Source organism: Cibotium barometz, chromosome 34, assembly GCF_041138505.1.
Source record: "Cibotium barometz isolate CiBa-2024 chromosome 34, ASM4113850v1, whole genome shotgun sequence".
In the NCBI taxonomy this organism is placed as follows: domain Eukaryota; kingdom Viridiplantae; phylum Streptophyta; class Polypodiopsida; order Cyatheales; family Cibotiaceae; genus Cibotium; species Cibotium barometz.
The window spans coordinates 36865568-36888978 of record NC_141079.1 but is presented as its reverse complement, the minus strand read 5'-3'; the positions used below and the strand labels follow the sequence as shown (position 1 = coordinate 36888978).

The window sequence follows — 23411 nt, the reverse complement described above, 5'->3', positions numbered from 1 at the left end:
CTCAAGTGCATCTGGGTGATGAAACAATCATCCTCCACAATATGGCCACACCGTCACATCAAAGTGATAAACAACTCTTGCTTGTTCCTTCACAACCTGCAGCAAAAGTCTAAAACCAAGTGGAAACATGTAACCTGTGCCAAAAACAAAACCATGTGTCATTCCACATAGGACACACACATGCATTCGCAAGCAATATGCTCCTCAAGATGCTTTACCCACTCTAAAGTAACAATCTAAGGACTGCTCTACGCCCATGGCTATCCCACAGGAGCCACGACTAGTGATACATCATGAGCATATAAAAGCACTCAATGCATTCAAACAATACATCTACTATGTACTTTCCACATATGTCATTCCTGATGCTTTACCCACTCTAGTGGTACACCATCCCGCAGGACCCACAACTAGTGGTACACCATGAACATAGTAAAGAACTTGATGTATCTTACCAACATACATGCCTCACACGACACAATCCGGAGTATTCCCAATGTATTCTCAAGGGTACAAGGATCCAATGGCACCATAATACAATAATACCTAAGAAAGTGTATGAATACATGCACAAATAGAGTTCAATCCATATATCCATGAACCAAACCAACTCTAGGATTGCTCACAAGACTTACACCCTCCATAGAGTCTCAAAGTGTTAGCTCAAGTTGCCGCAGACTTTGAGCTCAACCAAACCATGCCATTCCAAAGGAGGCCAGCTCCACAAATAGTATCATCTCAATATCCAATTGACCAATCCTATGGTCAAGAACAACCAGAACCATATGACAAAGATCAATGTCCCAATCTTCCTAAGTCATACATTAGTTCCAAAGGCAAAAACCATCTATGTTAACCATAGATGTAGACAGAGTTATCCTTAGTTGCAGTTATAGTTCATGGTGCAGCCGACTATGAACCATACCCAACTTTACCATCTCATGTGACTAGTACACAATATCATAGAAGTCCCATAAGCAAATGTATTGTCAACTATAAGTACCTTCGGGTGAGACAAAAGTTATACCAAGCGACCTCTAGATGACATCCAAGCCTATTTGTAACAATGGAGTGGAGGTCTACCCCCCTCTTGAGCATCAAGCAATGCTCTAGATCCCAGCTCTGCTGAACCACCTGAATGAGATGTAGCAAGAGTCTGCTCTAACTCGAAGGCATCAAGATAAAGCTGCAATACCTGAGATGAATATGCTAAGTCCCCCTCTTCCATCCACTTCGCATCCATCGGCGGTGAATAGTTCTTAAACTTCACGGGAAACTTTACCTTGTACCTTTCTTTCCTTGTGTGCCAGTATCTGCTCAGGAATAAGAACCTCATCAAATTCCTCCACTTCCGGTTGAGCCTCATTTGATACATCCTCAGGCACCCAAAACCTGCTTGCACTCCACCCAAGGGGTAAGCACAAGTCCGCGATGAAGCATAGTAGATCATGTCACCAATTGGCCGACCATTTGGTCCATCTCCAGTTTTTGTGTCTCGTTCACTTGAGGCCAGGCCAATGTCTCATGTGAAGAGGCCAGTATTTTGCTGACATGGACGGGAGCCAGACTGGTGCCACCCGTGTATGACCTGGACTGTGTTCGACCCATGGGATTGTCACGCCACAGAAGAGCCAATATTCGTGCCGTGTCTTACCTATGGGACTGTCACACCATAGGGAGACTCGTGCCTGGAACTGTGTCTTACCTATGGGACTGTCACTCCATAGGAAGACCAGGTTTTTATGTTTTACGTCATGCCATTTTGTGCCGACAGATATTTTGTACTTGTTCCATGAACGGGAGATATGTCCATGATACTATTTGCACATGCACACATGTTTTGCATGTTTGAAACTGTTTTCGCATGACTTGTATTTTTGTGTTTGCCTGCTTGACGTGTTACTTACTGAGCGGGGACGCCTGCCAGTGAGTCGTGAAGTCTACTCTGTCTTCTGACGAGTTTTAGTGCATGTGAATAGGTGGTAAGTATATGGCACATGTTATTTTAATATTTTATATTCTAACCCTTTGTTTTATAAGGTTAAATGTTCACATTCACTTAAAAGTGGGCACCCACTTAGGGTCCAAGGTGGGGAGCCCCACTTAAGTGTGTGTAGGGGTGGTGTTGGGGTAAAGGCATTATGCCCACCCTTATAGTGTGTACAAGCCCATAAGTTTTATAGTACATAGTACACTTAGTACTTTTAATGTACTAAGTGCACTGTGTGTACTAGAGCAAATATACATGTGTGATAGGGGAGTCACACACTCATACTTTGTGAGTTGACTTATCCCCACATGTCTCTCTCTCTTTCTCTCTCTCTTCTTCTCCGTGTGTGTCTCCCACATGAAACCCTAATTGTTTCCGCTGAGCTTCACTAGCTCCTTCAACTGGTATCAGAGCCAACGAGTTCTTCCTCCCTTTCTAAAGAAGCTTTTCAAAGCTTCACGGGTAGTTTCTACAGATTAAGTACCACGCAGTGGGTGATCCTCTGCCCGACGACGCCCTGGCCTACTTCGACGCAGAGGACAAGCTACAGCAGGTCTCCATCCGCTCCAACGCGGCCGGCAAGAAGGTCATCGTCGTCGGCGTCCCCGGCGCTTTCACACCCACTTGCAGCTTAAAGCAAAAGCAACGCAAGCGACAGGGGTCGTTTCCAAGGCAGCGCCGAGGTCATCAAGCTCACGGCGGCAAGCTTGCCCGCCTCGCTGCATTTGGAGGCCAGGTCCTTCAGATCATCCTGAATAAGAGCAGGAGACCTTGGCTGCAAAGCAGGGCTTGAGGCCGAAGGAGGCAGCCACAGAAGCGGGCTGGAGAGCAGCAGCCAGAGAGCCCTTCTCGAGCGCAGGCTGGACGAAGGAAGGGGCCAATCGCGATGTCAGAGAAGCGGCCATGATTGTTACCGTCTGGGCTCAGAGCTTCGAGATTGTGCAGTCATCGTAGTGTGTCTCCAAGGCCTGGGAGCAGGTGCTGTCGTGTGCAGCACTGGTTGATCATCGCTTCAGAGGTATTTGCTTCAATTTTTTGGGATTTGCATGTCCATTTTCATCAATTGAGCAAGTAAATGGCTCAGATTTGAGCACAATTGGCAACATTGGGTGACATTGGTCACATTCCGGGTCAATTGGTAGGAAATTGTGTCTCAACATTTGGGGCTTTTGATGTAATTGTGCCATTGGGCATTCATACATGCTGTATGATGTGAGCAATCTCACATTCGGAGCTAAATTGCAGGAAATTGGAGTGCAAATCAAAGGGCTTTTGTGCCAATTGGGTTGATTTGCATGCAAGCACTGGCGTTTGATGTTTTGGGCAATGTGTTGATGCCTGTCAAGCACTCAATGTGCCAGTAAATCAAGGGGCTTTTATGTATTGGATGTATATGTGGCCAGGGGAAAGCATTGTGAAGACTCTGGATGCCTTCATGTGCATTAATGTACCATTCATGATCAGAAATTGATCTTAAATCAAGGGGCTTTTCAAGATTTTGTGCTTGTTGAGCTTGGCAAAGCAGCAAGGAAGACTTTTATGCCTTGAACCCTCAGAAATCCACTTGCAGTCAAGGGGCTTTTGCCCAATTTCTGTCTGGGACTGTTGTATGCAGTGATGGGGACTGTCAAGGTCTGATTTTCACTCATTTGGACAGCCAGGAGAGCATTTATTGCTACTGTACTTGCTGGTACAGATTTGGTACAACTTTGTACAAGTTTTGGGATGGCCGTACATTGATTTGAGTGAGGAAAAGGCTCATTTTCAGCTGCTGTACTTGCCGGTACAGATTTGGTACATCTTTGGTGAGCACTTAGTACTGTTGTACAGTATTTTGGAAGGGGAACAGAGCACATCTAAGGTGCTGTCATAAATCTGCAGCAACCAGATTTTGGTGATTTTATCACATTCCTTTGTGTGCTTTGGTGCAGTGTTTGCACATCTTGCAGGGAGTCAGGCATTGACTGTGTCAAAGGTTGCATATTGCTATGGCAACCACAGGTGAGAGCTCTTCATTGCTTCACATTAAAAAGCTTGAAGGCTCACATAATTATGACATTTGGCAAACCCAGTGCTATAATGTGTTGCTCCAGAAGAAGCAGCACAAGCCCATCAAAGAAAGCACAAGCCCATCAAAGAAAGGGGTGTAATGCCCGCTTCTCTTACTGCTGAAGAATGGGAAGATATGGATGAGCTGGCAAGATCCACCATCATGTTGTCTGTGTTAGACTCTTTACTTTTCAGCATACGTGAAGAGAAGACAGCTTGGGGAATGTGGCAAAGATTGCAGGACTTGTATGCCCAGCAAAGTGCCTCAAGCAAAGTGTATTGGTTGAAGAAACTCATAGGTCTTCAAATGAAGGAAGAGGCGTCTCTGACAGCCCATCTAAATGAGTTTAATGGTGTTGTCAGCCAGGTCATCAATCAAAAGTTGGCAATGCACGATGAGTTCAAAGCCACCTTTCTCTTATGCACTTTGCCAGAGAGTTGGGACACATTCAGGACAACCACTAGCAATTCAAATGCTATGCTGTCATATGCAGATGTGGAGGGTGCTCTCCTTCAAGAGGAGATGAACAGGAAGAACAACTCTGTTGGAGAGTCCAATGCAATGAATGCACGTGGGAGATCCCAACAAAGGGGTAAAAGCCAAGAACGGGGAAGAAGCAAGTCCCGCTCCAAAAAGGACTTGGAATGCCATTATTGTGGCAAGAAGGGACATTTCAAAAAGCAATGCTACAAATGGAAGAATGATCAAAAGGAAAAGGGCAAAGGAAAAGACAAAGACAAAGATGAAGCCAAAGATGCAAAGCCAAAGGGCAAAAGTGGAGTCAAGATTGAAGAAGTCAATGTGTCACATGCAGGTGACAGTGAGGATGAAGTCCTATTCATGTCTTCACTTGATGCCCATTCACTCCATGCAGGAGATGGTCATGGTATGCACTCATGGATCATTGATTCAGGTGCCTCCTTTCATGTCACAAGTTGCAAAGACTTGTTTGTCAAGTATACTGCTGGCAATGATGGAGTAGTTTATTTGGGTGACAACCATGCATGCCAAATTCTTGGCAGAGGTGATGTGAGGCTTGTGTTTTCAGATGGCTCACAGCTTATGCTCCATGATATCAGGCATGTGCCTGAGATCAAGAAGAACCTGTTTTCTACTGGACAACTTAATGATGCAAGTTATGTTACCACATTTGGTAGTGGAAAGTGGAAGATTAGTAAGGGCTCACTGGTTGTTGCCAGAGGCTCTAAGGTGGACACTCTTTACTTCATGCATGCTGGTGTTTGTCACCATGCTAATGTAAATGCAACCGAGCTGCCGGAAATCTCTATGTGGCATAGCCGGTTGGGACACATGAGTGTCAAAGGAATGGAGCAATAGTCTCGTTTTGGTTACTTGCCTTCTCTAAAGTTCTCAAGTTTTCAGTTTTGTGAGCATTGTATACATGGCAGGCAACTCCAGTGCCCCCACAAGAAAGCTCTTGGCCAGAAAGATGCTCAGTTAGAGCTTGTGCATACAGATGTATGTGAGATGCCTCAGCTTTCTTTGGGAGGGAAAAAATATTTTGTGTCTTTTATTGATGATGCCACACGCAAGGTGTGGGTTTATCCTCTTCGTTTGAAGAGTGATACATTCTCAGTGTTTGAGAAGTTTGTTGCTCATGTTGAGAATCAAACTGGCAAAACACTGAAGGCTTTGCGTTCCGACAATGGTGGAGAGTATATGTCCAAACAGTTTCAGGACTTTTGTGATGCTAAAGGCATCAAGAGGGAGCTCTCTGCTCCTTATGATCCTCCACAAAACGGGACAGCAGAGAGGATGAACAGGACCATTCAGGAGAAGGTCCGTTCTATGTTGTCACATGATGCGTTACCTCATGGTTTTTGGGCTGAAGCTGTTATGACAGCCGTTCATCTTATAAACAGGTCACCTAACACGAGGCTTGGTGGGAAAGTGCCAGAGGAAGTATGGACAAGGAAGCCTCCGTCCTACAAGCACTTGAGAGTGTTTGGTTGCGTTGCGTATGTGCACATACGTAGGGAAATACGCACCAAACTTGATCCTAAGTCTCACAAATGCATATTCCTAGGATATGGTGACAGAGGTGAAATGGGGTATAGACTTTGGGATCCAGTGAATAGAAAGATTATACGCAGCAATGATGTCATTTTTGATGAAACATGCATGTATGAGGAGCCTGCAAGGCAACAGAAGCCTGGCAGAGTCATCTTTGATGATGATGGACATCATGGACAACAACCAAGGGCTGTAAATCAGCCATTACAGCAACAAAACCAGCCCTTAAATGGTGCTAGAAATGGTCCAAATGGACAGCCAGAGATGGCAGAAGATATCCCTATGGATATCCCACAGTTAGAGGAGATACCGGGCATGATCTTTCAACCTTATGGCATGGAACAGGAGCCACCAATAGGTGATATGCAAGCTGGACAGCAACCTGCAAGTGATGGTCATTGGGTATGTATGTTGATGATATGTTGATTGCCGGAAAATCTCGTAAAGAGATGGATGCCTTGAAGAAGAGGCTGCATCAGACCTTTGATATGAAGGATTAGGGTGATGCAAATCACATTTTGGGTATGCGGATACTTCGGGACAGAAATCAGCATGTATTGTATTTGTCTCAGAAGGAATACATTGGCAAAGTTTTGCAGAGGTTTAATATGGAAGGGGGGAAGAAGACTAGTACTCCTTTGCCTCCATATGTGAAACTCAGTGCTATGGACAGCCCACAGTCGGATAGTGACAGGATTCCGTATGCTTCAGCTTGTGGCAGTCTCATGTATGCCATGGTTGCTACCAGGCCGGACATTGCATTTGCAGTGGGAGTGGTTACTAGATACATGGCCAACCCTGGCAAGAAGCATTGGGAAGCAGTGAAAGGTGTCATGAGATACTTGAAGGGCACACAGGATATGTGCATCTGCTTTGGCAAACAGGATGCATTAGTGCATCGTTACACGGATTCGGATTATGCCGGTCATCCAGATAACCGGAAGTCTACTACCGGTTATGTGTTTACATTCACAGGAGGTGCTGTGTCATGGATATCCAGGATGCAGAAGTGCACTGCCTTATCTACTACACAGGCCGAGTATATTGCAGCCACAGAGACTTGCAAGGAGGCATTATGGCTATCTCGGTTAGTGATTGATTTGGGTTATACAGGGGATATTCCATTGTTGCATTGTGACAGTCAGAGTGCCATCCAGTTGGCAAAGAACCCTGTCTTTCATGCAAAGACGAAGCATGTGGATGTGAAGTATCACTTCATCAGAGAGGTGATAGAGAACAAGCTGATTCAGCTTGTCAAGATTCATACGGATGACAACCCGGCTGATCTGTTGACAAAGAGTTTGCCTCCAGAGCGGTTTGCTCATTGCAGACACTTGATGGGCATTGGATGAGGCCAGTTTCAGCCTTGATATGGCCTTGTATATTATCATGTACATGCTGATTTTTCTTTTCCTTCATTTAAGGGCACTTTGCCTTTAAGTGGGAGATTGTTGGGGTAAAGGCATTATGCCCACCCTTATAGTGTGTACAAGCCCATAAGTTTTATAGTACATAGTACACTTAGTACTTTTAATGTACTAAGTGCACTATGTGTACTAGAGCAAATATACATGTGTGATAGGGGAGTCACACACTCATACTTTGTGAGTTGACTTATCCCCACATGTCTCTCTCTCTTTCTCTCTCTCTTCTTCTCTGTGTGTGTCTCCCACATGAAACCCTAATTGTTTCAGCTGGGCTTCACTAGCTCCTTCAGGTGGGTGCATGGGCACCTACCCAACCCACTTTGGAACTGGCCACCCACATGCAAGCGTGGGGAGCCAGCCAAACACTATAGTGTAACCCCACTTTAATTTTTATTAAAAAAAGCGACCACCTTTGGTAGGACAAGCACCGGCGACCATCTCTCTTGTCACGTAGGCTGTAACGCCTGTGACCGACGGCAGACCGGATGGCCATGTCCGGGGTTCAGTGGGAGAGGACGCCCATGCGGAGTCATGGGCGGCCAGGCTAGTCTGGACGGCAGACCACACACTATATAGCCTGGGGGATGAGGGGCAATCCTCATTCTTCCTCTATGGCTGGGTGGTGAGCCAGAGGCCGTCCCCTCTTGTGGTAACGCCCGTAGCGGCGTTACAGGTATCTAACACTGGTATCAGAGCGTGGTTCGATGGGGTCGTCAGAGTCCGCGCGTGACTGGGGGACCGGAGCCCACTCGATGGTTTTCAACCATTCATCTTCTCACCCTTATTTCCACAATGGAGTGTGTGGAGGGAGGCGGCCAAAACATTTGGAAGGGAAGAACTCTCTCTCTCTCTCTCTCTCCCCGTCACACACAGCAAGCAAAAACGTAGGTAAGCTATTTCGTTTTTTTTCCTTTCGAAATTGAAGTTTGTCTGCGCCATTTTAATCTCAATGTAGAGAAAGGTCGCAACACTGTGTGGGGGGGTGGGGGGGCGAAGACCAACCCCACGGAAAAGCTTGTGTGCGAACCATTTTTTTGTTTGGTGTGGGGGGGGGGGCGAAAACCAAACCCACGGCGAAGAGCCTGGGGTGACTGCTGGAGGCTCTCTACTGTGTGGGGGGCGAATAGCCTGGGGCGGCCAATCCTAAACCCTAAACCCAGCCCAGGCGGCCAGGCCAGCCCTTAGGCGGCCAGCCTAGTGGGTGGCCTGCCAAACGGCGGCGGCGGCCAAGCTCCCCACGGGCGGGCGGGCGGCCACGCCCAAGCGGCGAGGGCCGGCCCGACCCGTTATTTTTTTAAAAAAAACACAAAACAACGGTACACCCCACGAAACAAACCCAACACGGCCGTCGCGCTGTGTGGCCGTAGTACCCGTTTTCCACGAAAGAGACCCACCGCACACGGCCGTAGCGCCGCGTGCTAAGAGAGAGACAAATCCCACGGCCGTAGTGCCGAGTCCTTCGAGAGAGAGCCGTTCTATGGCCGTTGTGCCTAGTGAACACTTCTATGGCCATAGCGCCTAGAGGAAATTTCATCCAGCACGTGTGCACCTAGAGGAGAAAACATACAACCGTAGCGCCTGGAAATTACTCTTTCTTTTACTGTTACTGTTGTGTATTTCTGGTTTATTGCATTGTTTACATTGCAAGTAAATAAAAATGTCTGCCCGTCCCAGTGTGTCCCCACCCACTAGTCCGGTAGGTTTTTCAGGACTTCTCTCCTCGGTTGCGGGCCTTACCCCGACCGAGTTGGCTGGCAGTAGACGCCAGGCCGTCTCCCGTTCAGAGGGGCGCTCTCCAGGCAGCACGTCTCATGACCCGCAGGCACCTTCCACGTCTCGTGACCCTGCCCTTGACCTTGGCATGCCCGTAGAGGCCGCCGACCTGGCTGACCCTGCTCCGGCCGATGAGCTGGATTATATGGACACTGACGTCACCGAGGGGGACGATGACCTCTTGGCAGACCACGACTTTGACTAGTACCTTACTGACCTTGCCGACATCCTCACGGAGACGGAGCGCTCTAGTGGGATGTTTAGATATGTTAACACGCAATTGACGACCTTACAGAGGGTCCAGGATGACATCACGATGCTGAAGGGCATCTCCACACGCCTAGACGTGTTGTCCGCTATTTCGACATCTTCTCCTCTTCCTCGTGATAGACGCCCGCCTGCGACGCATGAGCACAGCCTCACCCGTGGTCCCGGGAGGACAGGCCGCAGTGCCTGCGAGGTCGCCCGTTGAGGCAACCTCGGCGTTACTTAAAGATTTTAAGTTGCCTAGTTTTGGCGGCGAGGAACGAGAGCGTAACAAGGATTCTGTTAATATGTTCTTAGCGAAATGGTCGGACATTCATGAGCTGTGTAAGCAGCCTAGTCATGTGCAGCCCGTAGAGGCTAGTTTCTTATTGTCTGGCAAGGCATACAATTGGTGGATGAGTCTTACCACTCGCCCTACCACTTGGGCAGCTTTCGAAACAATGTTTCGAAAGGAGTTTTTGCTAGGCAATGAAGAAGAGAGAAGTTGGGATGCGTGGGACAAGTGTTCGATAGAACACAAGACCCTCACCCAGTACATCTCTGACTACAGAGAGCTCATACTCAAGTTGAAGGGAATCGATGCATTCCAAACATTGAGGGGCTTCAAACGAGGCCTAACAAATGATTATCTTGACTATGTAGAGCCCTTGCAGCCTAAGGACCTCTCTCAGGCCATCAAGTATGCGCAAATCTATGATGACATCAAGCGTCGTGGTGCGCGAGATGAGGCAGGGAGATCAGTGGATAAAGAAAAAAAAAGGGGTCGAGTTTAAAAGAAAGGGTTTCCGTAGTGAAAAATCAGGGGAGAGGACGGAGGGGAGTCAGGGGGTCGTTGGTCTAAAAAACCAAGACCCTTCAAGAAAAAAACGAAGTTCTGAAACCCACAAAAAGGAGCAGTACTTGCAAGCACAAAAGGAAAATTGTTGCTTCAACTGCAATGAAGTGAGCACAACAAGGCTGATTGCCCAAAGTTAAAAGCAAGCACTAGTGGCAAGGCGCCTAAGAGCGATGGTAAATCCTCTAGGCACGGTGCAGACGCTACCTCTCAGTGCCGGAGAGTTCAGAGAGGTTACGGTGAGTCATTGTGACGAGCGTCACGCTTGTTCAGTGACACCAGCTATGTGGCAGCCTAGTGTTGGTCCGCATGACATGGTGCGCACGTATGGCACCATAGGTGGCCGTAGAGTCACTGTCTTTATAGACGATGGGGCTAGCCATAACTTTTTGAACTATTCATTGGTCAAGAAGTTGAAATTAAAAGAGACCGCAAGTGATCATGAGTATACCGTTGGTTTGGCCAATGGTTATGATAAAAAGGTATGGAATACTGTGGTCTTGGGAGTCCCTTTGATCATGCAGGACTATGAGGCCGTGCTCGACTTCCAGGTCATGCATTTGGCTAGAGCAGATGTTTACTTAGGCAGGGAGTGGCTGTATAGCCTCGGTCCTAGCCTAATTCGGAGTTATTTACACAACACATTACAATTTCAGTCTGGGGGTAACATCATCACCCTACAGGGAGATCGTAGTGTCCCCTTTTTACCACTTATATCATCGCTCGAGTTATGCCACGCGGTCCGCAGCGGCCAGGTAGCACAAGTATACGCTTGTTACCCTCTTGTAAATTCTGTTTCCGTAGCTGAAACTGAAAGTAATGTTTGCGTAGACAAACATGGAAAACAAAGCCTTGGAAGAGACCCACTGTTTTCTGAAAACCCTGTTTGGCATGCGTGTGATGATGAAACAACAAAGTCCAAGGCAAAAGAGACTCTAAAAACAAAGTACGTAGATGCTTTGAAAAGTTTATTGCAGGAATTTCAATATGTCTTTCCTACAGAGCTTCCAGATGGTTTACCACCATCAAGGGAAGTAGACCATGGCATCGAAGTTATGCCTTGGTCCAAACCAATAAGCAAGCCTGCTTATAGGTTGAGCCACTCCGAGGCACAGGAGGTGGAAAAGCGGTTGACCGAATACTTAGAGAAAGGGTTTATTCGCCCTAGTTCGAGTCCGCGGATGGAACCTGAGAAAGTGGAAGCTATTCTCAAGTGGCTAGCCCCGAAAAATCTCGAAGAACTGCAGATTTTTCTTGGCATGTCGGGGTTTTACCGACAGTATGTAAAGGACTACGCAAAGATCGCAGTCCCGTTAACGGATCAATTGCGTACAAAAACAAAGAATATATGTTGGGAGGGAGACCAACAAAAGAAGCTTCGAACAACTTAAGGTAGCCATAACAGCTGCACCTGTTTTGACTATAGTTGACCCTACTAAGCCGTTTGTCTTGGAGACAGACGTTAGTGGTGAGGCCATTAAAGCCGTGCTTTTGCAAAGGGGACGCCCTGTTGCATTGGAGAGCAAGAAATTAGATAGGGCTCAGCGTAACTACTCGGCTTACGAGCGGGAGTTACTGGCCATCGTACATGCACTTAAAAAGTGGAGACACTATTTATATGGTGCCACTTTTGAAGTACGGAAAGGTCGAAGCTCAGTGGGCGGAGCTCCTACAGGAGTTTGACCTTCAGATTCGCTACCAAAGGGGTAAATATAATGTTGTGGCGGATGCGCTTAGCCGCATGCCACAAATTAATGAGTTACGCTTTACGGTTTTCAAGAATGAGTTCTTGGAATCACTCCGTGGCTTGTGTGAGCATGATCCTGTCTTTACAGAGGTCTGGCGCGCTGTACGCGTACGCACTTTGTCACAGCCGCGCCCACCTTCCTCGCCGGCACGTAATGCTAGTCCGGAGAGACTGGCCGTAGGTGCGGCGGGTAGCGAAGCAAGAGTGAGTCCGGAGAGGCTAGCCGAGTCTTCGGGATATAGTTTTGAGCCGGAGAGCTCAGACGTAGGCCCGTCATCACCTTTGTTTTCCGACATGGTTTCAAAGGATGATGCTAAACTTCGTCGGGGGGAGAAGTATGCTAACTACTCCATTGACGACGGGTACTTACTCTACAAGGGTAGGGTGTGTGTACCAACTATTGGTGACTTTCGAGCATGCATTCTTAGAGAAAGTCACGATAGTCCAAGTGCTGGTCATCCCGGGATACAAAAGACCTATGCACTAGTCAAACGACAATTTTATTGGCCTAGTTTGTTCAAGGACGTCCACACTTATGTGCTGCAATGCAATAAGTGTCAGGTCAATAAGCATGAAAGGCTAAAGGTTGGGGGCTTGCTCCATCCTTTAAGCATTCCTCAAGGGAAATGGGAAAGCATTTCCATGGATTTCATCACTGGTTTACCCACGACAAGTCGAGGGAATGACTCGATCTAGGTAGTGGTGGATAGGTTAACCAAGATGGCAAAATTTATTGCCACGAAGAAAGCTGTTAAAACGCCAGAGTTGGCAAAACTCTTTATTGAACATCTGTACAAGCTATATGGCTGCCCGCAGATATAGTGTCGGATAAAGTTCAACAGTCATTTTTGGAGGGAAGTCTTCAAAAAGTTGGATACTACTCTGAGTATGAGTACGGCAGATCATCCGGAGTCTGATGGTCAAACAGAAAGGGTTAACCAAATACTCGAGGATATGTTGCGTTCTTATGTAAGTAAGAAGCAATCAAATTGGGAAGAATATTTGTTCATATTGGAGTTTGCTTATAACAGCTCCAAGCATTCAGCGACAGGATTTACACCATTCATGTTAATGTATGGATTCCAACCGAGATCTCCAATGGCTGTAGACCTAGAAAAGGAGAAGATTCAATCTGGCAAGGATTTCCTTGAAGATATGAATGATATGCTCAGAGCCGCACGTGAGAGCATTGGTAGCGCTAGGGATCGCGCTAAAACTTATGCAGATAAAGGACGTAGAAAGGTGACCTTTGCAGAAGGTGACTTTGTATTCCTCAAGGTTCCTGCGCAGTCAGAAACCATGAAAACGGGAAAGTGTGATAAACTTTCTCCGAGATATTGTGATCCTTTTAAAATCCTTAAGAAGATTGGGGACATAGCATATAAACTTGAGTTACCGGAGAGTTCTCAAGTCCATCCTGTCTTCCATGTCAGTAAACTGAAGAAATCAGTTCACGGGTTAGAGAACGTCGTTTCTCCAGAGATTTGGTGGACTTGATAGAGCCACCGAAGATACCACATGAACCTGAAAAGATTCTAGGGTATCGTGACAGACAAACCCGACATAAAGTGTACCAGGAGGTACTTGTTAAATGGACAGATAAGGATGAGGAGGTAGCTACCTGGGAACGCCGTAGTGCAATTTCCAAAAGGTTTCCCCAGTTTGTTTTCGAGGACGAAAACTCTTCTTAAGCGGGAGGTAATGTCACGTAGGCTGTAACGCCTGTGACCGACGGCAGACCGGATGGCCATGTCCGGGGTTCAGTGGGAGAGGACGCCCATGCGGAGTCATGGGCGGCCAGGCTAGTGTGGACGGCAGGCCACACACTATATAGCCTAGGGGATGAGGGGCAATCCTCATTCTTCCTCTATGGCTGGGTGGTGAGCCAGAGGCCGTCCCCTCTTGTGGTAACGCCCGTAGCGGCGTTACAGGTATCTAACATCTCTTGAGCATGTTTCCCCACAGGCGGCTGCTTAACCTATTGCGCTTCTGTACTCACTACAGGCGGCTGCCATCTCCCACGGAACTGTTGCGCATAGGCGGCCACTATGTTGCAACGTAAGCTCTCTCCCAAGCAGTTGTGCCTGTTTCCCAGCCGGCTACGTGAACCTCTGCAGGCGGCCAAAACAGGCTGCAACTAAACATCTCTTCCTCTGCACAGCGGCTGCCACCACCTGAAGGCTACCTGCTTCTGTGCTACTACAGTCCGCTGCTCCTCCACAATTCTTCTTCATGCAGGCGCCAAAGTACTAATCTCTGCTGGTGGCTGTACCCTCTGCTGTGGGCTGCACTGGTTGTCCAGCGGGCTGCCCACCACACAAGCAGGCAGTTGCGCAGGCTGCATCCTCTACAGGCGCTGCTTCCTCTGTCTACTGCGGGCGCCTCCATCTCAACAGAGCGGCTGTGTGCTGTGAGTCCTCTCCAACTGTGTGCTATAGGCCGGTGGCTGTAAGCTGCCATCTCTTCTCCACTGTAGCCTGGCAACCATACAGGCTGTGTGTCACCTCCATACAGCAGCTACCTCTCTCAACATGATGTGCCTCGGAGTCTCTCTCAAGTAACTCCACACATGGGTATTGGACTTCCTCTGCCAACCACAAGTAAGTGAATTTTCAGATTTAAATAAAGTACTATGTGTTAAATCTGATAAGGGATTCACCCCCTCGGTAACACCCGTTCGGTGCCGGGTAGTCCAAGCTCTATTGGAGAACCTCGGTCCAAAGGTGCTGAGATCGGAGAGCCAGGCATTAGTACGAGAGCGCCAGTTTGTGCGTGGTCTCGGAACACCAGTGAGGCGCTCTCCGCGGAGTCCAGTGAAAGCACAGGACCGTAGAGATTGGACCACGCTAGCAGTCATTCTGCTTTGAGCGTCTACTTCGAACGTCGACTTCAAATCTATTTGTTTGGTACTGTTTTCATATGTACATGGACATCATCTGGTTCTTGGAGCCCATGGAGCATTGTATTGAGGGGGGGGTCGGCCCGCTCCGGCCCCAGTGCTGGTGTCCATCTTTCCATTTCATTTCATTTCAATTTCAAGTTGTATTAAGTTGTCCATTTCAAATTGTGGTTTTAAAGTTGTGCTATTAAGCGTGTGGGTGTCCAACAAAGTCTTCCCACTTGACGGGATCGGTTTCAGATCACCACTGCTAAACATAGAAAGAAGCTGCCTTCCGAACCCTCCGTGAAGATACCACGGATGAAAAATTATCGAAAGCCATAGCCTTCAACCCATCTTTTGCACCATAACACTACAACTGCTTCTTGTTCCTGGCAGACTACTACTTGTCCTTGATGTCTTTTCTCCTGAGCTTCATCTTTAGCTTTTTCTCTTCACCTCAGACAGGCAAAGACACACAATCTTGCACTACCTCCTCCACTTCCTTTTCACTTTCCACATGTTAAAGCTTTTGATGTGACTCATGAGACAACCACGACGTCGTCTCCTTAGGAAAGTTGGCGATTGTCCCGGCCAGAGCAACCACAGGCTCGCCTTCTTGAGAAAGTCGACGATATCCCGGCAACGGAACCTTGTAAACCGGCCTTGGTCTTCAGACAAAACCAAAGCACGGTGCAAAAACAAACTTGCACACAAAACACTCCCAACACCAAGAAAAGGAAAACAAACAAGGGGAGCTAGAGTGCTCTGCAAACATCACACGAACACTGATTGGCCCCAAAACGCAGTGGCGCCCCTTGCGATATTTCTTTAATAGATAATAAGAGCTTTGAATACAATAAGACTAGAAACTCAACCGTCACAGTATAACTCCTCAAGCCTGCAAAGACCTTGCATCATGGCTTCATGTTCACTTGACATCCACAAACAATTACAACTATTGTTCACATCAGAAGACTCCCACACATTGAGTCCTACATACAAGGGCTTTCTCCCATGATCACGGCTGCCACAACCATCCATAGCCTCTCACCCTATGAACAGCATCACACCCTAACACATCCAATGCTCCTGCACCACAACAAAGACTCCAAACTGTTTCCCAAAAGAGAACTCGCATCACAGCACAACATACCAACAATCGACACACCTGTACCAACCCTCTCTACCTTCCAAGGGTACTATCGATCTCAGCCATGAATTTCCCGATCCCTGTTCAATCAGCAGCAGGGCTATACAAAACATGTGTCAATCCCTGTATCCACTGCCTCCATGTGACCTATCTCCTGGAGAAACCAAAAACATGTTTCCTCAAGAAACCTATGACCAATTTCCACATGAAACCCTTAGGCTTGTTTCCCCCTGAAACCTTTGTCCTGTTTCCACACAGTACCATTCAAAGACAGTGCCAACAACGGCATACATCCAGTGACCTATTCCCATGAAACATCTGGAAACATAGATATGCCCACAACTGCAGGTCCCTATGTTCCTTTCAAGGAGGAAGAAAGCAATCTGCTCTATGAACATGCACCCATGCAAGCTTGCATCACGTACATGCCAAGAAACACATCCAAGTGACCCTGTACTTGCAGCCAACCAAAACAGCCCATAAACAGTCTCAAAGCAGCCCTCTCGTCCTCCTGCAGTTCTGCCCGCCCCTCTTCCGAACAAGAGAGAGAGAGAGAGAGAGAGAGAGAGAGAGAGAGAGAGAGAGAAGCCTGTTCAACTCTGTCAGTCCTCAAAAAGAGAGAAAGTGCATCTCCCCAGCCACCAGTCCCTTTTCTAAGAGGGCCAAAGCATGTATGTATGCTGCCCGACTCCTAGGCAGCCAAAGAGGGAGAGAAGTCCAGCCCGACGACTCCTGCTCAGCTGTGCACTGCCTGCAGTCTGCCCGCTAGCTGTCCACAGAGAGAGAGAGAGAGAGAGAGAGAGAGAGAGAGAGAGCAAACATAGTCTAGCCCCGCCTCCTGCTCACTGTGCGTTGTCTGCAATCTACCCGCCAGCTGTCCAAAGAGAGAGAATGTAATGTAATGTAATGTAATGTCATATTAACGTCTTCAAAAGGCCAAAGTGACCTATGAGACCAAGTTTACAACCATGTGACATCTTATACACTGTCTGGAAAAGAAAAGAAAGAAATGAAGGTAAGTATCTAGCCTTACAATACATCAGTAGGGAGCATCCGAAAGTAGTCAAAATGGGGTACCTGAGTACATGGATACATGAATACATGAATATGGGGGAGTACAAAAGTGACTGAGTATATATGGCTGGAGTGGTAATCATCCTAGGAGCTCTAGCATGGGTCTCTGCCGGATGGCCTGGATATCTGCCATAGTGAGATGCCTGGTCGGACGAACCCGATGCCTCGCAATGATGCTCTGAATCCTCCGGTGTAGGCACTGTCTCCGATGTGAGGATCCACGAACCCTCGAGCGTCTGGACCTGCCCAACTGGATAGCTCTCTCAACTAGAGTCCCACGCGGTGCCTGCTGCGCTGTGCGCTGCCCTGCAGTCTGCCCGCCTGTGCTCCCTGCTGACCAGCCATCAAGAGAAAGCACCCAAGTCTCAGCGTACCAACCTGCCCGCCAGCCAAAAGCACCCGTCTGCTGGCCCGACCAGCCTGCCAGCCTTTTTGCAGCAGACGGGCCCGACCAGCCTGCCAGCCTTTTTGCAAGGAGGGAGAAGAAGGCGTGCTGTTCAGCCCTATGCACCGCCTGCCATGCCATCTGCTCGCCCCTCTCCGCGAGAGAGAGAGAGAGAGAGAGAGAGAGAGAGAGAGAGAGAGAGAGCCAAAGCGCGTGTGCAGTCCAGTGCCCACTGTTTTTCCACCAGAAAAGGGAGGCGTGTCTCTACAGCCGCCAGCCCCTCCTCTTCCCCAAAAGAAGCGTAGGCCCCCCCAATACAAGCTTAGGGGCCACAATCCCTAAAAGGGGATTGTTTTAAATTTTTAAAGGTTTTAAACCTTTGTCCACTCTAGGCTTATAAAAAAAAGACCTTATTAATGCCTAGGGTCACCTTTGACCCCAAGAACTGAACCAATCTGTCCATGAAGCTATTGCCCCAAACTGATGCCATTCACTCTGTCCACCATGTCCCCGTGCACACTTGCATACTATCAGGAGAAAAACACAGGATCGTAACACTCCCATAAATGTTTATGGGCTTATTATTTGCCATGACAAAGGATATGGCAACATGCTGTGGTTGTGATGCAAGAAACACATGTACGCAATGCTTGACCGAGTTGCCCAATACACATGTATGCAAACAAAATGAAAAGCCAGTGACAAGTTCCCTTGCCCCAACAAAGGTCCTGTAGGTCTAAACCGCCCTAGTGCATAGGAAAGACAACTTGGTATGAGGCCTTCAAATGCCAAATTAATTACATACTAGCACCCACCAGACACGTCCTATACCATGCTTGGAAACTACCCTTGGGTTTGGCATTCCAACATCCACCTCTCAGAGTACACTAGATAATGCCCTACATGCATCCCACTCAATTACGAAGGCCCAAGACACCTATTATTTACCTTGCTTTATCGGGATTATTAATCAACTCTTCAAGAGTGCCAGCTCAGCCTTAATCTTTCGCATGAAATCAGTACCCTAACCCCTGAGTCCCTTCAACTAATAATAACTAATTGCGCACACAGACATTGTTTCTAAGAAAAGAGTCTCTTACCCATTTGAGCAGCTGAGATGCAAATCTCTTCAGATATGCGATCTGAAACTGACTCAGAAAGCTCCATAAGGTGCATAGCTTGGTGTCTCTGTGATTGGCGCCACCACTTTTCGATCCGCAAACTCACAGTGCGAAGCACGCTCAATGCCTTCTCTGGATAAACACCCATGGCTGACTCTCCTGACAACATAAGTGCATCTGCACGTTGCTTGACAGCCTCTGAGACATCTGCCACCTGCTCACCACCATCCAACTTATGAAGAAATACCCCATGGTTGAAATTCATCCGAGAAAACACCTTTAGATACCCATGCACACGCAGGCTCATGTATGCACACATGCAAACACGTGCTGACACACAACAACAACAATTTTGTTTGAAAATGGAAAATTATGTTAATTCCCAAATTTCAAAAAACCACAAAGGGCAATTTTAACTCCGTACTAGTCAAAAGGCTTCACATCATCAATTCCATCAAGCACAGCATAAACTATCTGCTATAGCAACCCCTCATGTCATCAGTGCCCAAGAGTATGTGCAAGTTCACGCATAAAGATAAATGTCCATATAAGCAGACAAATCTTAATGGATAAACCATCACACTGATATTCCATCACTTCTAAGGACACCTTCAGGAATGCTGAAGGCTAGAAGTAAAGAAAGTGTCGCACGCACACAGGGTAGCAAAATCATTATCCTAGAATTCAATCAACATGAGGAATCAAAATAGAGTCAATGATTAGCCCTTTCACCTCAGCTCTTGTTGGAGTTGGATACTCAATCATTGATTCCAACAGTTGAGAAGCAACAATTACTGGTTTATTCAACTGACGGCACAGGTGTACTATTTGTTGTTGAACAGACGGGACCTGTTCGAGCAGGATTTGCGCCCCAAGATCACCCCTTGCAACCATTGCACCGTCAGATACCCTGATGATGTCTTCCAAGTGCTTGAGAGAGTCACTGCTCTCTATCTTAGCAATCACTCGAATGGACCTGCAAACCTCCAAAACTTTAGATGAAAATTACCTACCGACACACACGAAAAACAATGGATCACATACCCTTCCAACGACCTTGCTGCAAGATAACTCTTTAGATGTTTGATCACTTCAGCTGACTTTACGAATGAAATTGCAATGAAATCTACTCCTTCAGATATTCCAAAGTCAATATCAAGCCAATCCTGAAAGTCCCAGACACAAGGTTAGAAATAAAATAAGGTACTTATTTTTTAGAAAACAAGAGGGTAATGTAAACAACAAACCCAGAAACAGCTCTATGCGACTACATCGTAAAATTTGAGAAAGATAAACGTAAATGTCAAAACACCAATTTTCTTAAATACAAAGAGCTACCAAAGTAGCGTCACTTCTTGATAATCTTGACTTTGAAGTGACGAATCAAAAAAAGGTGTCTTCCCTATGGATGTATGCCTGCCAAATGCAGTCTCTGTATAGACAGCTGCCAATATTGCCAAAACCACAAGACGGATGCGAACACATGGCCTCTCCATGGATGCACTGCCACCTTTTTCAGGGCACTGACACTCTGTTCAGTACTGCATGGGGTTGACCACACCTGATCCTGAGTGCCCCTGAGTGCATGGATGAAGAAAAGCCATGGGAGTCTCTCTGATATTAGACCACTTGGTCAGGATGCCTATTAAGTCCTGCTTGGCTTCATGCAAATGCATGCCTGATTGCAAGTATATTTAAGGTTGCATTCAGAGGCATGTAAATGAATAAACCATTGCATGAAAGTGATTGCATGCAAGGCATGCATAGTGCTGGAAAGTGCATGAATGCTTGAATGATGGCATGCAAGTACATACAAGGCTTACACAATGACAGCCAAATGCACACAAAACATGAATGTTTCGCTAAGATAGCAAATTTCCCAGCACCCATAAAGATTATCCTGCCAACAAGTCAAAAAAGGGACGTGAATGTTACACTAAGTTAAATCTGACCTTTGATGAAATTGTGGGGAGCATTGCATTGCGTTCTCGAACAACACGTCCTCCTCTCCAGAAGGTCAAGTTTGCTCGTGGTAACAAAAGGCCAGGGTCAGTGCACCTACACTTCACATCAGGCCCAATTTTTTCCACAACCTCAAAGCGCACCATACCACCATCTACCATCAACTCATCCCCCACTCGAACATCTATTTCATACATTAAACACATGGCACGACAATGTCAACTCAGAAGGTTGTGTGTCACATCACAATGTTCTTAAGCAAAATGGACTAAAAGCTCACCCTCTGTGAAGCCATCGTAGTTGACCTGAATAGTATGATCTGGAAGGGACCCCTCAAAAGCACGCACCGTAAAGGTCCAAATTTCTCCATCCTAGAGCAAAATGCAGGGTTGGGATGTTGTCAAAATGCAAAGCTGCTCCAAAACACCCCTTATTTTGTAAGATTGCAAAAAAGATAAATTCTATAGTTGGCCTAATCACAAATGTTCAAAGGCAAGCCAATAAGCACACAGATGACATAATACAAAGCATAAAATTGGGATTATTTAGGTCAAAATTACAAACTTGACTCCATTCAGACCGGCTGAACGTAGTTGGTTAGGCAGAGGCTTTAGCTCCATTGAAAAACATCCTTCACATACTCTAGCACGGAGCCACACAGCACCAATGACAGTACCAGAAAACAGATGCACCCATGTGGTAGCATGAAGGCTTCTGCAAATTTTTTTCAGCCCTATATCAAACTTTCACGCACCTTTTGGCAATGAGACAAGTAGGAGGGCATGTCACATGCAGAACATTTCTACAGTTAGTACATGTGGCATTGCTAAACCGTAGCTGTAGTTTTAGATCTACTAGGTCCGTCAACTACAGTCAAACTGACCAAACTTGGAACGTGCCAGTTTATGCAACAGTTTTGAGTGGAGCAACAACCAGTTCCTCAGTTCAGCACCTAGAGAAACATGGAAAAGATTGCCCTTTGTTTCTCAATGCTTTTATAACAAAGATATCATTTTTCAGGGTAACAGGATACCCGACCAAGCTGCTCGCTGTCCTTTGTTTTAAAAGGAAGGAGGATGAGGAAGCACGAGACCTTAGAAACCTTAAAATTGTGAAGAAACATCCACTTTCGGCTGCAAAAGGAAAAGGTAGACTGCAAGAGAGGCAATGTGCATCACCAGAATAACTTTACCAAAAAAGGTCTTATTGCATACATTTTGTGGGGCTTGCTTGTAAATCAATTAACGCAGCTCACCTCTGCTTTGGTTGAGGATGCTCCACCAAGGTCCCCCATGTGTATTTCGCTGCCTTCAGTGTCCATCATGATTGCAACGGCATACCCTTTTTCTGCATTGAGCCTGCGTACGTTTCTGATAACATTGCGGTGCCATTCTCTCGTCCCATGGCACATATTTATTCTGGCTACATTCATGCCTCCACTAGCGAGGGCTTCTAACTGATGAAACTCACATGATGCCGGGCCGATGGTGCATATAAGTTTGGTTCTTCTGGTGCTCCTGAAGCCATTCTCCTTCAGCTCCGCTTCAGAAACAGAATCTACTTCAATCCCTGAAACGCTGATGTTGCCATTCCTGGGATTCCCAATCAGCGTCCTACCATTGCCAGAGTCCCGAATCTCCGTCCTGCCATTGCCAGGGCCCTTCACCTCAGTCACAGTGCCTCTGGAAGAACCGTTTCTGGCAAACGGTTTGCCGTTCGTTACTTTGGCAGACTCTCCGTTGGCGATCTCCGACTCGGTGTCGGTCAGCACACCATCGCCGGAGTTCTCGATGTCGAGCACGGCAGCTTTTCTGCCAAAATGATTGTTTCTCTGAAGTATGGCAAATCTGGTTCCATAGCTTTTACTTGAGAAAATACAAAGGTCATGGCTCAAGCCAGATGAGAGGGAAGACTTCTTGCGAAGAAGAAGCGAATCGGGTTGAAAGCGGAGAGAGATGGAGGAGGAAGGGCATGGATGCAGAAGTGCATGCATAGCCTGAGTCATGCTGGACATGAGAGAATCCAGCAATAGCGGGAAGCCTTCTGACGGAGAAAACGCAGAGATCGCCAAAGCTTCCCTTATCACAGGAGGAGTCCCTGCAGAAAAAGCAAAAACCTAGCAGAGAAACCACAGCTTTCCTTATCAGAGAGAGTCTCTCCAGAAAGCGCAAATACCTATCAGAGAAAGCTTCCAGTGGAAGCACAGGAGAGTCTTGCAGAGCTGAGTGTGTGTGGAGAAAACGGCAAGTTCTTCTCCAGCTTTCTGCAAAACCCTAGTCCTGAAGGCTTGCGGTAGGGACGAAGCTCGGGTAGCGCGTCAATACGAAAAGGCGATGTCTAATCTGACGAGAACTAATGCAGAGCTCACATGAAGGGAAAGGAAGGAAGCTGTGAGCGGTGTGGAGAGAGCCAGAGAGGAAGACAAATGGCAGAGGGGGTGTGTTTGCACATGGTGGCGCAATCATTGAATGCAGAGGAAAAGGGCCCTTGATATAAACGGTGCCAATTTCCAAACATCAAGGTATGGGAATTTCCTCTAAATATGCCAAATGCCAATGCCTTTTTCGTGACCTTGTCGGCTTGCGTTTCCCATGAAATATCAAAGCTGCTCGATAAGAACGTTTTTTTCAACCAATCAAAATAAGGACAAATAATTATTAATCCCACTGTTCGGTTTTTAGTTCCCAAAACATATCCTACATTTCCGCTTTATAA

At 47.0% G+C, this 23411-nt stretch overlaps 1 protein-coding gene across 1 annotated transcript in view; it reads right to left on the bottom strand.

The window, feature by feature from the left end:
* LOC147618978 (pyruvate kinase isozyme A, chloroplastic-like) overlaps positions 1 to 23199 on the bottom strand; it is a 53155-nt gene extending 29956 nt beyond the window's left edge. Inside the window, exons 1-6 of the mRNA XM_086774188.1 lie at positions 21952 to 23199; positions 20977 to 21067; positions 20687 to 20880; positions 19779 to 19900; positions 19467 to 19710; positions 18714 to 18948 (exon numbers count right to left, since the gene is read on the bottom strand). Coding sequence (XP_086630314.1) covers positions 18714 to 18948; positions 19467 to 19710; positions 19779 to 19900; positions 20687 to 20880; positions 20977 to 21067; positions 21952 to 22710 — 1645 coding nt within the window. The 5' untranslated portion in view covers positions 22711 to 23199. The remainder of the gene's footprint in view (positions 1 to 18713; positions 18949 to 19466; positions 19711 to 19778; positions 19901 to 20686; positions 20881 to 20976; positions 21068 to 21951) is intronic.
* Positions 23200 to 23411: the final 212 nt, after the last annotated feature.